Source organism: Leiobunum rupestre, chromosome 2 (assembly GCF_980474605.1).
Source record: "Leiobunum rupestre chromosome 2, qqLeiRupe1.1.hap1, whole genome shotgun sequence".
Taxonomy (NCBI): Eukaryota; Metazoa; Arthropoda; class Arachnida; order Opiliones; family Sclerosomatidae; genus Leiobunum; species Leiobunum rupestre.
Window position 1 is genome coordinate 71,278,410 of NC_143385.1, and position 19,251 is coordinate 71,297,660.

The 19,251-nt window shown below is 34.6% G+C and overlaps 1 protein-coding gene across 3 annotated transcripts in view; it reads right to left on the reverse strand.

Annotated features, from left to right (window-relative positions):
* Positions 1–19,251, reverse strand: part of LOC149958928 (solute carrier family 26 member 10-like) — a 41,130-nt gene that overhangs the window by 10,700 nt on the left and 11,179 nt on the right. For 2 of the 3 annotated variants that reach the window (XM_090166284.1, XM_090166286.1), the window contains exons 4-12: positions 15,644–15,882; positions 13,296–13,305; positions 11,486–11,596; positions 9,669–10,024; positions 7,616–7,771; positions 6,919–7,001; positions 4,675–4,774; positions 3,304–3,351; positions 1,819–2,010 (exon numbers count right to left, since the gene is read on the reverse strand). In XM_090166284.1, coding sequence (XP_090022410.1) covers positions 1,819–2,010; positions 3,304–3,351; positions 4,675–4,774; positions 6,919–7,001; positions 7,616–7,771; positions 9,669–10,024; positions 11,486–11,596; positions 13,296–13,305; positions 15,644–15,882 — 1,295 coding nt within the window. Of the gene's footprint in view, positions 1–1,818; positions 2,011–3,303; positions 3,352–4,674; positions 4,775–6,918; positions 7,002–7,615; positions 7,772–9,668; positions 10,025–11,485; positions 11,603–13,295; positions 13,306–15,639; positions 15,883–19,251 lie in introns of all 3 variants that reach the window. The other variant, XM_090166285.1, reaches the window with a different exon arrangement.

Consider the following 19,251-nt stretch of genomic DNA (forward strand, 5'->3'; position numbering starts at 1 on the left):
AACTCTCAAACATTCTTTAGAAATTTGGATAACATTCTAAAGTCATTAGGAACTCTATAGAAAAGTCTAGGACTTTCAATCGAAGCATTATAGTCCATTGAAAATAGGATTGAGCCTTGAATTAATTAGGAGGCAGCTGAATTTTGGTAGGCTGGTAGTATATGACTAGTTAAGCAAAACCTGAAAAGTCCCCATGATTCCGAGCGCCACTCCCCCTTTTACACCCCCCTCGTTGGGAAATCCTCGTTTGTGATGTGTACACTAATTTCGGAACGGCACTAGATAGAGAGATAAATAAGCATTCGTTTTAAAGGTCATAGCCAATGCTACCATTTATTATTACATGAAAAAACCGTATCTCTAACGGTTTGGCCGGAAAAATTAGTATACAGGGTGTTAACTAGAAAACCATACAGAGCCAATTACTCAAAATGAGTTTAATGTAAGAATTTGAAATTTTTAGGTTGCATAGAGCGTGCAGGAGGACAAATGACAATGAAATTTCAATGACTTTGAACCAGGTCTTCAAGGTCACTCATAATGTATCTCGAGAACCATTAGGATTTGAAGAATGGTTCTAATTAGAAATGTGTTCCACGTCTTATTTTAGGTCTAAACAGCTTTTACCCGATCTGATTTGAACAAGGAGAAGCCAAGAAATGTTAGACCAAAAAACAATGGGTCCTGTGTGGTATTCTAATCAAGATATGGCATTTAAGGGCTTATAAATCGAAAACTACCAGATCTAAGGGATGAAAATTATCGTTACACACTAAACCAAGTGGAGGAGTTCGAAATTTGCAAATTAGGATTACCTTGAAACATTAGTACTAGGTCATTCCATATTTATCTCGAGAGTCGAGAACCATTATGATTAAAAGAATGGTTCCAATTAGATAAATGCGCGCCAGTGCCGGATTAAATACCACTCTGGCCCCTATGCTTAGCTTTATTTGGACCCCCTTGACCTTGGGAAACTTGTCGCGGCGAGTCGATTTATCCTCGAGGTCACTGGATATGAGTGACCTTGACGACCTGGTTCAAGGTCATTGAAATTTTCATTGTCATTTGTCCTCCTGCACGCTCTATCCAACCTAAAAATTTCAAATTCTTACATTAAACTCATTTTGAGTAATTGGCTCTGTATGGTTTTCTAGTTAACACCCTGTATATTAATTTTTCCGGCCAAACCGTTAGAGATACAGTTTTTTCATGTAATAATAAATGGTAGCATTGGCTATGACCTTTAAAACGAATGCTCATTTACCTCTCTATCTAGTGCCGTTCCGAAATTAGTGTACACATCAAAAACGAGGATTTCCCAACTTGAGGGGGGCGTAAAAGGGGGAACGGCGCTCGGAATCATGTGGACTTTTCAGGTTTTGCTTAACTAGTCATATACTACCAGCCTACCAAAATTCAGCTGCCTCCTAATTTATTCAAGGTTCTGGGTTTTTTTTATTTTATTTTCCCTGGACTATTAATAGAGCACTCTATTGGAAGTAGAATCCCTATATGATTCTATAGATTTTAAATTTTGTGTAAAATTTTAAAATAATTATTTATAGAAATGTCGTAGTTTTTATGTAGAAAGATTTACAGAGCACTAGGTTGTAGACGTTCTACAGACTTTCTTTAGGTTTTGAAAATTCTATTGAAAAGTCGAGTCCTTTCTAATTGAATATTTATAGATTACTCTATAGAACTATTAAAGAGTTCTACAGAAATTTTATAGACTTCTGTATAAATTTTTATAGATTTTTGTAGAAATTTGATGGAAAGTGTTTGTAAGGGAATGATTAATTGCTAGAGTATTACCTTTGGTAGAGGTTGAATTAGGGGACCAATGAAATAGATTACAAAGACCATGAGAATGCAGGAGATCATCGAAGTTAGTTGGGTTTTGGTGCCCACACTCTCCAAAACGGAGCTTCTGGCCAAGGACCCACTTCCGGGTATGCAGGAAAAGAATCCCCCGACTAAGTTGCAGGCCCCCAACGCCAGTAGTTCCTGTAATAAAGGTCATTGCGGGTTCAGTTCCAGCATACGTCTATCATCATGGTCCACAAGTGCATGTCAGTTGCTCGAAATAATAGGACTTTTAGTTTTCATAGCGCCACGTAGTGCCTAACGCGACAAGTTTATATAAACTGTTGGATTTTCGTTTGCTAAGCAGACGGTTTGTGTTTTATAATGGCATCCATCTGTTTATGCACTTCTAAAAGGCTAATTACAGAAAGTTACGGTCGAGTGGAGTTCTGGTTGGTCGGCCCGTAATTTTCAGACATTGACGTTTTCAGATGAGGTTATAATTTTAGGGATGCTCCGATATATCAGCCTATTTTTCTAATATCGGTATTAGAAAAATATTTTCAGAAAAACATTTAAAAAAAAGAAAATTATCGATTAACTAACTAATGATCATATTTTATTTGATTGCCCGCGCCAGGGACGACAGATTTCAGAAGCTAGATCATTCCTTTTTTAGGTATTCGATTTGTGATAAAAAAATATGAATCACGTACAATGAGCCGAAAAATATTCGGATATGCTCTTGCAAACGTGTTTTAATGAAAAATGAGAATAAAATGGTATGACAGTGCACTGAACCGTCTTTTACATCCTAGTGAATATTGTATAACACCGAGCTATCTGATAACAAATTGAATCTGATTCATTACCCCAAGTAATTAATTTATTCAGATTCAGTTAGCCGAACAGTTATCGGACTTCAATTTTTAGAATGTATTTAATCTTGCGGTAAACAATAGAAATAACCAGAAATTAAAATTTCGTAAATTCGATAACTGTGAGGCATCTGAAATGCTCTCACATAATGAATTGAGAGTAGATTCGGATTTAAACTATCTGACTTCCATTTGTGAATGCAGACAATCCGATCGTAATTATTAACTTGGTTCAGATAACGCAACTGTTGTTGGAAGTGCACCAGAATTGTGTGGTCATTTTAGAAATAGCGTGGAACATAGAGAACTGACACTCTCATGTGAATCATAATTTTGAACTTACGGAATTTGATAAGTGAAACATAAGTCTATAATAATATTCTATAAGTTTGTCACTTTGGGGAATATTTTACTGAGAGCTAGTAACGGAAGAAAATCTCCCCCTAGCGAGGCGCTGTCAAAGGCTACGTGTGACGTAGGAGCAAGCGGACGCAAAACTGCGACGAAGCCCGGAATGCAATCTGTTTTGTGAAAAGCTCTCAGTAAAACCTTTGCGTGTGAAGAATAGGAAGTGTCACACTTATGTTACAATATTATACACTTATGGTGAATTTACTTGATTGGCATCAACTTTGTGGTCATATTTCTTCGCGAACATAGTTGCCTGCGAACGGTTGATCAAAGTTAATAAGCAATTTCGGAACAAAGAATGCCCTCAGTTTTTAAAAAAAATTAGTACACTGTTAAAAAAAATGTTCTAATTTGAACAAATCGCCCTTCAGAAGGTTGTGCCTGTAACAGAACGCCATTTTGTTCTAATATGAACAAAAAATATTCGTTCGATAAAGAACGATGGTTGATGGTTCAATATTGAACTTAGATGTTCTATATTGAACAAACCTTCTTTGTTCAAATTATAACGTTTTGTCGTTCGCGGTGGAACGCTTTGTCGTTCGCCGTGGATCATTTTATCGTTTGACTTGGAATGCTTTATCGTTATCCAATACAAAGAGTACATAAAGTTATTGATTTCAAAATTTAGCTCATGTCTCCTGCCAGCGGTTCATCATGCTAAATTAATAAAAGTAAACTAACCTAACCTAACCCATTGCCCACCGAAAAGGAAAAAACCTGATCTCTTAGCTATTGGAACGAATCTATTCTATTGTGTAGTTTACAAGCCTTCCTCCAGAGGGCGAAAGAGCATTCGTTCTTATTTGAACGAAGTAATATATCTTGAACGCACCGTTCTCTGTTACATACCTTTAGAACGCCATTGTTCATTTTTGAACAGACTGTTCTAAGTTGAACGTCTTCTGAACGAATTTTTTTAACAGTGTATTGTAACCCGGCCACCTGATTAAAAGTATAAAAAGTTTGCTAGATGACTTAGGCCTAGGGTGGTACCAAGCTAATTATTATTATTATTATTAGGTGGTGATATAGAGAATATATATTTCTAGGTCTCCTTATCTATAGATCTTTCTAAAGAACGAATTTTCCGTTAAAATACGTATAATTTTGCGGAATTCTAAAGGGTGTTCTAGGCTTTCTCTATAGAGGCTATAGAAAATATCTTATGGAATATCATATTCTCTATTAATTTCTATATGTGTATCTATAGAAGTATGGTGGTCGGGTTACAATGCGTAGAAGGGAGGTGTCCAAGCCCTTCATGCCAACAGCTCCCTACACTCACTATTACCGTTAACATCTACAATTGTTTATGGAAGGGGAAACCGAAGAGCTCCGGGGAAAACCCCTTAAACCAGTGGGGAGAGAACTTGCAAAATCAACGCAGTAGTGGTTCCGAGTTTTCACCCAGTACCACAAGCTGGTATCGAAACCAGCTCCTCTTGTTGCGAGGAGAAAGAGCTAACCACTCTGCCACCCCAAAACGCTGCAAAGTTTTCAGAATTAACTCCAAAGGCAATCAATAGATGGCAGTTTATATCTGGAAATTGTGTATTGTAATATTTATAGTTACCATCGAAAAAGTACTGATGAAAGCTACTAAGCCAATGGCGATTCCATCGGCCAGAACCATCGGGAAAATAGAAAATGTGGGGATAATTGGGGATGGTAGTCTGAAAAATTATGGAATATAAGATGTATGTTTCGTCAGGAGTTCATCAAGATAGGAGTATTAAGCTTTGAAGGTCGTCTATTCGATTCAGCTACAATTACATTTGTTTTAATTTTAATTGGCTCTCATACGTTTTTCTTTGCGCATTTAGTTTAGGATCATAGTTGAGTTGGTGAAATCGTAATTTCGAAGACTTTGCCTGTTAATTTGATCTTGTAACCCATAAGAGCGGGGGCGCACTGGGAGATGTTAGCCGTGATCAAATAGTCGTACCTCCCCTTCCAACTTCGGTCAGGTATGGTCCAGGCAAACTGGTTGCCTCGGAGGATTGGGTAGCCTGCTGTGGGTCTCCGTAGGAGACGCTGTGACCCTGTTTCCCAGTTTTTTGTGCCGGGTTACGTGGACCGCTGTGTGCCCGTCGTTCCCCGCTAGGAGCCTTTTCTGAAGGGTTTGGCGCGAAGTGGGAAATGGTCCACCCATTGCAGCACCTTCTGCTGGGTTGAGTGTCGCGCGTCCAAGGTGCGACTGTCAGTAGTAGCGTATATGTAACATAATTACTCATAAGATGCTACTAGCTCTATTTCTTCACTAACAGTTTGTTTCACAGATATTGCGTCATCCGTACCCTACGTAATCTTTGACGTCATATTTGATGTCATGGGCGCGTCAAGTTATCGAGATCTAAATCTTACCGTAAGATTTTGTTCTTGCAAGACAATTTCTTAGTTAAAAGAATTTAAAAAAAGTGTCAAGCTGTCTATCAATTTTCTTCGATAAAATGGATTTGTAAAATAAGTAATACAACTTTAAGCCTTTTTGGAAATAATAGTTCGAAACGTTGCTTTAATTTAGAAAAAAACGACCAAACCAATTACAAATATATTTACCATTTACAAGTCGTTGGAATTCTTCGGCGGAAACCTCAAAATTATAATTTATTCCCGTAATATCATCTTTTAGAGCTACGCCAAATAATTCATTGGCATTCGACGCCATCTTGAATCTTCTTAAAAACTACCTCGAAAGCGATCTTGGGAATCTCGCAAGATTTGTGAGATCAGAAGTTCTTGTTTCCGGTTTTGAAAATCGTCAAGTTACCAAGATCGCAAGAAATCTTGCATTTCTGGCAAGAAATCTTAATAACTTGACGTACCCCATATTTGACGTCATTGAATCTCAAATGCCTATGCCGTCGCGCAATTAGCTCTACGTCTGATAAACCGACGGCCATTATTTTAGTAAACGAACCTGTTTGAACAACCAAAGCTTTGGAGCTAAAATGAACTACAATATAGTGTCAAGTTCTGTTAATGTAATTAATTTGCCAATTAACGAAGTTCTCGGAGACTCACGTTCTAAAATAAATTTGGATTGTCAAATAAAAGAAGCGGGTTTATTGGAAAAAATAGTTGAAATTCAGACTGAGCTTCTCTGGGGCACCTACACGGTTGGAGTATTTGCAGATTCTTTTTAGCCTAGGCCTAACTTTTCTAGGCTTGATATGGGTTTTAATAACGTTGGTGGAATATCCCACTTCGACGACTTGTTCCATATTCGGAAAGCGATCACTTATTAGTCATTTTCCCCAACCTTTTCTTTTTCTAAACTACTCATTATTTAACTTCATCCGCACAAATCGAGCGAGTTTTTGAATTTCAATAAAGCTACATTGGGCTGACTAAAATTCCGACACAAAAATTCCTTCTCAATTTAGAGGTTTTTCATTGGCTTAAATAAATATGTTAGTAGAAAATAGTGTGACTTCCAAAATTACTAGGATGAATAAATAGGTTAAAATCTAACGTAGTTTACCTTTTTACTGGTTTGTGGTGAAACAAATCGTTAGTGAAGATTTTTGAATGGAATAAAGGTACAGTGGCATATTTATGAGGAATTATGGTACATATGGTGGTAGGGTACATATGGTGGTAGGGTACATATGGTGGTAGGGTGCTGTCGTAGGGCATAATCATGAGACCACCGGTGTAGTAAAGAATAGGTATACATAATCTGACAACATGTCCTAACAACATGGGATATATTATAATTTCTAGGTCCTATAAAACAATTTTCATTGCGCCTCTGCGTGAGTTGAATACCCATATCTTAATGAACTCTTGGTTGTATTTAATCGAGCTGTCTTACCCTATTGGTATCTCCCCAATTATATTGACATCGTATTTGCCATGTAGATCCATGTAGTACGAAGTTAGAGTGGCTATTACCACCTGTAAAAATATACAGAAAGCTAGTTTTAGTCGTGTAATAAAAGTTTTGAATTTAGCTAGAACTTAACCCGTAAAAAATGTTTTAATGTTTTAATTTCGTAAAATAGTCTTTAAGTTTAAGAATTTCGTTTTATAAAGGTATTTAAAACAATTACACGAATATTATACGTTTTAAAAAAGGTGTTATCTATATTAAGGATTTAGAAATAATTTGTCTAAAAGTATTTGCTTTATAATAAATTTAAAACAATTATACGTTTTAGGAAAAACGGTATTATCTTTAAAAAGGTTTCAGAATGAAATTGTCTTAAAGTTCTTGCATAAGAATACATTTAGAACAATTATACGTTTAAGAAAAAAAGTTTATTTATCTTTAGATAGGCTTTAGAATTAATTAGTTCAAAGGTATTTGCTTTAGAATACATTTAGAACGATACATTTTAGAAAAGCTCGAGTATTATTCTAATGACTTTCTATATAGAATATTATTTTAAATACTTATAGAAATTCTTAAGTCTATAGAGCCTATTAAACTCTTTATAGAACTCTAAATGGTTTTTAGAATATCTAAAGAAGATTTTGGGTACGGGTGAATTAAGAGGTGCGTGACATACCACAATGAGGTCCACTGGTAGAGGGAATTTGGCCAATTTTTGAAAGCGAGGTCCGATTAAATCCTTTCCGATCACGACGAAGATGACCACAGAAATGGACAATGCCGACGCTACGGTGTGCGCCCGTTGGATGTTGCAGAAAAAATCTCTTAAAGTCTAAAGTTAATATTATTACATTTCATTGTTTGCGAGTATGTCATTTTTAAAAAGGAATAAATACAAGAAATTTTTTAAAGAAGAGTTATCTCTCTTAGATCACGATATCTCCCACTGATCAAATTTTAATTCCCTCACTATCTCTTCTCCCTCCAAACACTGCATTTCCCGATGATCAAGTGCTTGGTCTCCCTCAATCTCCCTCTGATCTCTGTTCCCCCTGACCACCTTTAACCATGGAGTCACGATGTTTTCGTCTGATAACGTTATCTCCCTCTGATAAAGGTTTCGAATTCTGATTACATTTTCTTTCTCTGATCACGAAATTTCCCACCATTAACATTTTCTCTCTGTTAACGTTTTCCCTCTGATCACATTTTCTCCATGATAACGTTTTCCATCTGGTCACATTTTCTCTCTGATAACATTTTCCCTCTGATCACATTTTTTCTCCGATAACGTTTTCCCTCTGATCACATTTTATCCCTGATAAAGTTTTCCCTTTCATCACATTTTATCCGTGATAACTTTCCCCCTCTGATCACATATTCTCTCTGATAACGTTTTCCCTCTGACCACATTTTCTCTCTTAAAACATTTTCCATATGACCACATTTTCTCTCTGATAACGTTTTCCATCTGATAAAATTTTATGTCTGATAAAGTTTTTCCCCACTGATCACGAATTTTTCCCTATAGTCGCGTTTTCTCCCTCTCATCTCGTTATGTCTGAGAATTCTATTTCTCCTGAAGATAACTCAAAATGTTCTATTCTATAACAGGCTTCTCAAATTTGACTACCATTGAGTGGGGTAATGAAACCATTCAAGGAAATATCGCCCTTTTCGTGGATAGCTAGAGAGATTAGTCTTTCCTAATAATACATGTATGATCTAGGTGTGTCGGGAGCGGGCTTGGGCCCCGGTAAAACTATAATTTAGGGCCATGCTATTTTACGTAGAGAAAGCTTAAATTCGAGTTGTGAAAAAAACTTAACCCCCGAGTTTGAAACACCTCGGGATATCTCCCAGTGGCGTAGCCAGAAATTCATCGAAGTATGTGAATGTTAAGAGGGGGTTCGAGAAGGGGGTGGAAATTTAGTACAGTCAAAGAGGTAGGCCCAAGGGGGTCTGGACTCGTAAACCCCCCTTGTCTACGCCACTGATGTCTCCTTGTCAGTGAAAAATATAACGATATGGCACACTTTTGGGTTTTACGTGGCATTGGATGTTACTTATGGTAGCACCTTTGAATCTAATAGAAACTGGTCCTATATTTGTTGGTCTACACTCTTAAAAAAAGGGTTAATTTTCAAACATTTAAGGGTTTTTTCTTGCCCCATATTTAACACCTTAACAGGTTTATAAAAGATGTTATTCTACACCTTAAAGGGCAGTTTTCCTGCTAGGGTGTTTATTTACACTGTTTGGGGTGCTTATGTCCTCCGTTTTGGTTCCTTTGTTAACAGTTTGTGGTATAAAACTATTCCCTTCAGGGTTATTATCTACTCCCTCTAGGGTACAAGACTACTCCTTTTATGGTACCAAACGACTCCCTTCAGGGTGTTACACTACCCCCTTCAGAGTTCTACAATACTCCCTTAAGGATTCTATAATACTCCCTTTAAAGTGTTAAAATACTTCTTTTAGGGTACTAAACTACTGCCTTAAGGGAGCTACACCCTTACCAGGTGTTAAATCACTCAATTTACGGGGTAATATAACACCCTTTATACACCTTTTCAAGTTTTTAATTTGGGACAATAAAAATCTCTTTAAGGCGTTTAAATTAACATTAAAGAGTGTTTTTTTACAGATATTACACCCTTAATATACCATTAAAAAACCCTTTTTTTAAGAGTGTATGTTTGTTAGAAATACAGTAAAAACCAACTCACGTAAATGACGCTGAAAGTGCCGCCCGAGTCTTCAAAGGTGAGTCCAAACATGCCTTTCAGTTGGCTAATGGACGTTTGAATGGCGCACCCTGCCGTGAAGCCATTGGCCAGGGCCGGGGAGATCAGGACACCCAATTTACCCAACCTCAGGAGGTAGAGGACTATTTGGACGATGGCGGCCACCGTGGCCACAGCCGTGGCTACTTGCAGTGGACTGGGGGCGTTCGTGTCGTCGCTGGCTTTACTGGACACTGAACTGACCGCCGTGAATGTTAAGTTATTCACGTTGATCTGCTCGATGTGGGCGTAGTTCTTGATGACGTTGCCCATCATTAGCGACAGTACGGTGAATGTACCTGCGTAGATGTGCTCGTTTGAATTACGACTTTGTAATTAAAATTGTTGGCTACAAAGGCGTAAATACTCCAATGCAGCATGGGATTTTCTCGGTTTCACAGGGTACTTACTTACTTAAAAAGAATTTTAAAATAAAATTTTCAAAACTTACCCAAAAAGATGAATTTGACCTATTTTGGGTAAAATTGATCAATGATTTTGGGTAAAATTTATCAATTTTTTCTTAAGTTTTAACAAAATTTGGGTAACCGAGAAAATTTCATGCTTTTTTAAATGGAGTTTTTATTTGAGATATCAAAAACATTTTTGGTTGCCATAGGAAAACTAAAACCCATTGCAACTTTTCCCTTTGCGAATTTTCAAACTACCATAAGGTCTACCTAATCCCCGAGTTTCAACAAAATCGGTGATAACCACCTCGGGTAGTCTCCTTGTTAGTCGACTGTCCGATTGCCTGTCTCACGAAATATATGTATATTTTTATATATTATTACCAATGGAACGCACAAAAATTGACATGTCACAGGGGCCCATTTTCTTATCTTGCATTAGGGCCCAATTTTCCTAGCTAGTATTTAAAATATTGGTATTTCTTTAATTTTTTTTGGAATTTTGTATTTTTATTTTAAATACCTTTACCTAAGGACATTTAATATTTTTCTGATAAATCCTTTCCTTGAGGATATTTTTTTATTTAGTATACGTTTTACTAAATATCTTTTACATTTAAAATTTTATATTAAATTATTTTTACTTATTTAAAATGATATTTAGAATATTATTTTAAATACCTTTTTCTTAAAGTATTTCGTATTTTATTTTAAATACTTTATTCCAACACTGATAATAAAATTCCATACGTGTGTCAGCTAGTCTAAAAATTTAATGATAATATGTAGGGTGACGTAGCTTTGACGTCATAAACAAAACGTTAACGACGTCGAGCCAAAAATTGTTAACATAAAAAACAATTATCACGCGCCGGTCCTATGCCTCTGCACGTGGGTCCTAGCACGCGGGCACTACGACAACCTGGCAAAGAGTATTTAAAAAGCCTAATGACTTTGTCTGAAGTCCACCAAAAATACGTGGTCATTCTGGAAATAACAAATTTAACATGCGGAAGAACTGACACATTTATGTGCAAAAGCAATTTTAAATTTCACAAATGCTTACAGGGAAACACACATTTAGAGCGTAGCCATTAGAGGTTCGATTTCAATGCTTCTGTTTATACTAGATGGCGATAATTTAAACTTTTTGGCGGGAAGGGAATCAATAATTACCGTATTTTTTCAAAAACGATTTCAAAGTTTCATGTAAAAATGCAAATAAAAGCAACACGAAAAAAATGTCATTCGCAGTTTTTGAATAATTGAAATCTTTCATACTGTTGGTGCCATCTGGTGAGATTTCGGTGGTTAAAACTCGACCTCTAATGGCGTTAAGATCACACTTACCGACAGAGGTTTGCCTGGATGTTCCCAAGAAACTGTACACCAGAGCTGGAAAGAAGGATGTGTAGAGGCCAACGACCGCCGGAACATTGGCCAATAAAGCGTTTCCCAGACCTACAAGTGGTCAGTTGAAGTGGTCAGTAGTTGTTGAAATGGTCAGTTACCTTCGCTTTTTAAAAGATATCGTTCCGACGGTTATAGCCGTTATAATAATATTAATATTAATCTTGTTCTTACAGTCGACGAAGTGATCAATTACCTTGAGTTTTTAAATTATTAATACTAATATTAATACTAATACTAATACTAATACTAATACTAATATTAAATTTAATATTTATTTTAATTATATTTACATAATGGTATAGAAGTCGGAACGCTAAATTAATAAAGTTAGGTAGCTGACCACTTAAATTAATATTAATATTAATATTAAATTTGATATTATTAATATTAATCTTTGTATGTAAAATAACAATATATAAAGAAATAATGTAACATATTCCATATTAAATCTAACCTAATTAATATTAATATTGTTCTTGATCTTGATCTTAATCTTTATTTATAAAATAATAATATATAAAGAAATAATGTAACATTTTATATATTAAATCTAATTTAATTAATATTAATATTGTTCTTGGTCTTAATCTTATTAGTATTAATATTGTTCTTGGTCTTAATCTTATTAGTATTAATATTGTTCTTGATCTTAATTTTATTAATATTAATATTGTTCTTGGTCTTTATCTTATTAGTATTAATATTGTTCTTGATCTTAGTTTTATTAATATTAATATTGTTCTTGATCTTTATTTTAATAATATTAATATTAGTATTGTTCTTGATCTTATTAATACTAATATTGTTCTTGATCTTAATTTTATTAATATTAATATTGTTCTTGATCTTAATCTTATTAATTTTAATATTGTTCTTGATCTTATTAATACTAATATTGTTCTTGATCTTAATCTTACTAATATTGTTCTTGATTTTAATCTTATTAATATTAATATTGCTCTTGATCTTAATCTTATTAATTTTAATATTGTTCTTGATCTTAATCTTATTAATTTTAATATTGTTCTTGATCTTAATAGTATTAATATTAATATTGTTCTTGATCTTAATAGTATTAATATTAATATTAATGTTAATATTGTTCTTGATCTTATTAATACTAATATTGTTCTTGATATTATTAATATTAATATTGTTCTTGATCTTAATAGTATTAATATTAATATTAATGTTAATATTGTTCTTGATCTTATTAATACTAATATTGTTCTTGATCTTAATCTTATTAATATTGTTCTTGATCTTAATCTTATTATTATTGTTCTTGATCTTAATCTTATTAATATTGTTCTTGATCTTAATCTTATTATTATTGTTCTTGATCTTAATCTTATTAATATTGTTCTTGATCTTAATCTTATTAATATTTCTCTTGATCTTAATCTTATTAGTATTGTTCTTGATCTTAATCTTATTAATATTATTCTTGAACCTAATCTTATTAATATTGTTCTTGATCTGATCTTATTATTATTGTTCTTGATCTTAATCTTATTAATATTGTTCTTGATCTTAATCTTATTAATATTGCTCTTGATCTTAATATAATTAATATTAATATTGTTCTCGATCTTAATCTTATTAATATTGTTCTTGATCTTAATCTTATTAATATTGTTCTTGATCTTAATCTTATTAATATTGTTCTTGATCTTAATCTTATTAATATCAATTTTTATATATCTTTTAAATCTAATAATAAAGAATATAAAATTCGGAATATTACCTTGTGGTATCTGAAAGAAATAATATTTAATTAAATCGATGTAATTGATAAAGCGTTCTTTAAAATAAAGGGCCACACCGGCATTTAAAAAATCTGGTAGAAAATCAAAAAGCTCCACCCCTTCCGTAAATCGTGATAGTAGATCTGACTCAACATGTTATTGCGAAATACTAACACAGGTGTGTCCGATTAAAGGAAGTATAAAGTAATTTGGAAATTGGGGATAGTAATTGGGGGTGGGCTAAGCAAGTAAATTTCAAACCTAATTTCACACTCAGTCAAATCTGCACTGCGCTATACAGGGTGTTAACTAAAAATGGACCAGCGCGAATATCTCAAAATGTGTTTTAGCTACGATTTTGAAATTTTAGGTTGTTATAGAGCGCTCAAGGGGTCACCAACTATGAAAATTTCAATGACCTTGAACCATTTCTTCAAGGTCATTCGAAAATTAACTTGAGAACCGTAAGAGCTACAAAGTTGGTTCCAATTAGAAAGTTGTTCCACGTCAAATTTTATGGTTAACTAGCTTTGACTCGATCTGATTTGCGAAATAGGAAGTCGAGAAATGTAAGGCCAAAAACAAGACGGTTGTTAAGTTGATAACGTGTAGAAGACGAGTTTTGGGAGCTGAAATTTTCAAACTAAGACCCTCAACCACGATGAGGTTGTCTAACAAATTTCAGTACTCTAACAAGAGTACTTTTAAAGTTATAAGTTGAACATCGTCTTTAACACGTTATCAACTTAACTGCCTTCTTGATTTTGGCCTAACATTGCTCAACTTCCTATTTCTCAAATCAGATCGAATCAAAGCTAGTTAACCATAAAATGTGACGAGGAACAACTTTCTAATTGGAACCAACTTTGTAGCTCTTACGGTTCTCAAGTTAATTTTCAAATGACCTTGAAGACATGGTTCAAGGTCATTGATATTTTCATAAATGGTTGACCCCCTGAGCGCTCTATAACAACCTAAAATTTCAAAATCGTAGCTAAAACAAATTTTGAGATATTCGCCCTGGTCCATTTTTTAGTTAACACCCTGTATAGTATGGATAGGGTTTTTAGCAAGAACTGATTTACGCGATGAAGAACCTGGGACTGTAGCTTATAGCTTCGGTGATATGCTGTTATACCGACGCCCCGCCCTATTTCAGTTTCCATCTTGATTTTAAGGTCTATAGCGCCATCTCTGGAACGGAACACGAGGCATTTTTCATTTTTTCAAGTACTATTATATTAATTATTATAATTATATAATTTTTTAAAAATCATTTCGAAGTTTTTTTAGTAATTTTACTCATAATTAATTAATATAATAAAAAGAACTCAGTTTATAAAAAAATATCGTTACAGCATTTTCCAAAAGTATATTTAGAAGAAGCAGGAATCCATACCTCTACTTGGAATGCTTATCGCGGCAGATTTTCGTCTCGATGTGGCTGAAGGTTTTTTTGACGTAACCATGTTAACTTAACAAACAACAATGTGAGAGGAAAGCGCGCGCAGAGGGTTTTTTTTTCTCTCGTAGGCGGGGCCAAAGCCGTCAGAATATTGTTACCGCACGCGATAAGCATTCCAAGTAGAGGTATGGATTCCTGGAAATAGCTATAAATGTTGAAAATTTTGAATTTGTGAAAGTTCCCATAATTAATACTTTCGATTCCGCTCACTAGATGACGCCCTCGGACTCTTGTAAAAAATAAATAAAAAAATTGTTAGATCTACACGGAAATGAAAACTGTGCCGGTCCCAAGTTCTTACTTGCCAGGGGCGTAGGAACGTTCTAGAAGTTGGAGGGGGCAAAGAAAAACGAAAAGGGGTCTGGAGAATGGTTTTGAATATTTAATGGAGTGTAGCTTCTCCGAATGCATGTGTACTGTTTACTACTATGTAAATTGGCGGGAAAAGACTGAAATTTAAACACAGTTGAGGTTCTATAAGCTTTATATGCTTTTAAAATGATAATTTGAGCCTTTTGAAAATTTCAACTGACCAAAAAGTTGGAGGGGGCAATAACATTAGTTGCCCCTCCCAGCAAAATTCTAGGGGGGGGGCATTGCCCCCCCCTGCCCCTCCCGAATCCTACGCCCCTGTTCCTTGCGTAATTTGGTTCTTGCTGTTAGCCAATCAAAAGCGTCCCTTGAGGTAAAAAACGTTTTACTTTATACTCTCTTTCAAGGTCAACAAAATCGTTTGAAAAATTCGCTCTTAATTTTAGTTAGCTCCTCCCCTTCCGTCACGTGACTCAAGCATATTTTGCTGCTTCTCTAAACACGCAATTACGTAGCTCCACCCTCAACATTCAAAACGATTCTGTGGCCGTTTATAATCTGTATAGTCACCTGATAAATGGCGGCCGTAATTCCGGAAACGATATCAGAAATGAGCCATTGCTTGACTTTGTACTCTTTAATCCAGCCGACGAAGGGGAAAGTAACGTACAAATAGAACTTGACCGCTGTCCAGTTCAAATAGTTTTTCTTGAATCGCCGGTACTCTTTTCTGATTTGTTCTTTCGGAGTAAGATTCCTCTTGGGGAAATGGACGCTGCTCACGCTGTTAATGGAGCTCCACTGTTTGACTGATCAAATAGCGAATGTAATGGTCAATTGGTCAGCTTGAAAATGCCCTAATCGTCACCGTTAAAACAAAACCAAGTAACTTGAGATACGTGGTTTTGTAAATATTCACATATTTAGATTCTACACCCCAATTTACGTATTACTGATCAAATAGCAAATGTAATGGTCAATTGGTCAGCTTGAAAATGCCCTAATCGTCACCGTTAAAACAAAACCAAGTAACTTGAGATACGTGGTTTTGTAAATATTGACATATTTAGATTCTACACCCCAATTTACGTATTACTGATCAAATAGCAAATGTAATGGTCAATTGGTCAGCTTGAAAATGCCCTAATCGTCACCGTTAAAACAAAACCAAGTAACTTGAGATACGTGGTTTTGTAAATATTGACATATTTAGATTCTACACCCCAATTTACGTATTACTGATCAAATAGCAAATGTAATGGTCAATTGGTCAGCTTGAAAATGCCCTAATCGTCACCGTTAAAACAAAACCAAGTAACTTGAGATACGTGGTTTTGTAAATATTGACATATTTACATTCTACACTCCAATTTACGTATTACTGATCAAATAGCAAATGTAATGGTCAATTGGTCAGCTTGAAAATGCCCTAATCGTCACCGTTAAAACAAAACCAAGTAACTTGAGATACGTGGTTTTTTAAATATTGACATATTTAGATTCTACACCCCAATTTACGTATTACTGATCAAATAGCAAATGTAATGGTCAATTGGTCAGCTTGAAAATGCCCTAATCGTCACCGTTAAAACAAAACCAAGTAACTTGAGATACGTGGTTTTTTAAATATTGACATATTTAGATTCTACACCCCAATTTACGTATTACTGATCAAATAGCAAATGTAATGGTCAATTGGTCAGCTTGAAAATGCCCTAATCGTCACCGTTAAAACAAAACCAAGTAACTTGAGATACGTGGTTTTTTAAATATTGACATATTTAGATTCTACACCCCAATTTACGTATTACTGATCAAATAGCAAATGTAATGGTCAATTGGTCAGCTTGAAAATGCCCTAATCGTCACCGTTAAAACAAAACCAAGTAACTTGAGATACGTGGTTTTTTAAATATTGACATATTTAGATTCTACACCCCAATTTACGTATTACTGATCAAATAGCAAATGTAATGGTCAATTGGTCAGCTTGAAAATGCCCTAATCGTCACCGTTAAAACAAAACCAAGTAACTTGAGATACGTGGTTTTGTAAATATTCTACACCCCAATTTACGTATATAACATTAAAAACATAAATAGGTTGCAATTGAATTTCTTTTTTTAAATCGATAAAACATTTAAACGTATCTCTGATATTCGCAACGCATTTCCCGCAAAAGCACGTATCTTGCTTGATTTCAGCTCCATGACGCAAAACCACGTATCTCTCAAAATTCCTCTTTAGCAAAATATTTTTAAAATAAAATCCTCATAAATTCAATATTGAAACGAAATTATTTAACTATAAAATTAACTCGCGTGTAAGAACCTAACACGCGATTTCACAAGTCCCTGCAAAATTAAAAATCCATTTTTCTCAAAAAGGCCACCGAAAAGATACGTGGTTTTGTTTTAACGGCGATGTAATGTCCTCTAGTTTCTTGATTTATTTATACTCGTTAAATCATAAGATTATAACTTGCCCGTGATCAATTGTTTTTAAGATATTTTAGTCTCTAGAGGATATTATGTTTTTGGTATGACTTCAAGTTTTCTCAACTATCACATCAGTAATAATAGACCATTCTATAAAATACTTCCTTCGCCATTAATAGATGGCACCACGCTCTCCAGTAAAGTAGTGTTTCGAAGAATCGGATAGATTCATTGCTATCTCTAATAACAAGGGCCTTATCATAAAACAGGTGGCAATGATAGAGCCAACAGTTATATAGATAGATAGATATATATATATATATATATATATATATATATATATATATATATATATCTATATATAAAATACAGAAAATTTGAGCAAACTAAAATATTAAATAGAAATTAAATTAAATTAATATATAATTTAATTCAGGATTATTTAACTGATAAAAGTAAAATATCCGTTAATTACAGGATAAGAGCCATTAATTGTATAAAAATTAATAAGTTCAATAAAATCAAAAAAATCCGATTTAAACTAAAACCAATCAAAAAAGTGTCAACCCTGATAAGAACCCAGAATAGACCATTCTATAAAATAGTACTTATCTTCTTATTTACTTTTGTGTATAGAGAGGCAGAAGGGCTGGCCCGAATTTTCATGAACCAGGGCGGCTCAAAAAAATATTATCTGGCAAACCTGCCAACCTAGTTGTCTCGATAGATAGTGGATTTTTATCAAAATCCTACTCATTTAAAGGTTAAAGTTTTATACAAAACAATATAAATAGTTAATTAACTATCTCTCGTTAATTTTGTAAATAGTTAAGTTATGGACTTACTATATTTTGAAATATACTATCTTCACGTATGACTACCTTAGCTATATTTGGAAAATTGACTTTGTGGGTGACGCTTCAGAAAATACCCATCAAATAGGAATAAGCATAACAGAATTTTAGAACCAAAAAATAAACAAGTTTGCAAGTCCTACTGAAGTAGCGCTATGTTGTTTTTGTGTAAGTGTTTGACCTGTATAGCTAGGAATTTATAGGAAGGTCTATTCAAGCTAAATTAATGTGATAAACTTCATGTAAAACGCATAAATTATGCTATCTTCTAATTCTTAAAATGGTTTATAACAATAAACGAGTTTTTTCACCCTGTCTGTATGTAAAGGTTTGGCTACCATCAAAAGTAACATAGTTATCAAAAGTGTGCCAGTTCCTATAATTTCCAATTCTACAGTTTTTCTGAGTGATACCTAGGAGCAACAAACACAAGGAGAACGCAGCTAGCCTTTAAACACGCTAACGAAGGGTTGTGTACGAATTTCATTGGACGAGCGTCACGAGCCTTTACGCTGAACGTTTTACGGGCGGGGGGAAGACAATTTCCGAGTTTTCCCCTTCCAACGGCAGCAGGCGCTAAAGCGTCTAGCCAATGAAAAATGTACACAAGAAAATCCACGACTTTTGACGGGTTGCGTTCTCCTTGTATGGGGTGTTGTGTTTGTTGCTCGTAGGCGATACTATCGAGATAGAGCGTACAGAACGTTAGACTATGATGGATGATGCATTAATTTTATGGTTTGTTCTTTCATGTTTGTACTAAAACATAGATAGATGGCGGTAGCGTTTCCGTCGAATGACCAAAAATAAATCAGCCCGCTAGTCTTCTCCAGCGCTTAATTAGTTCGTCAAGCTTTCACCAGGCGACACTGTCTACTTTTCAATG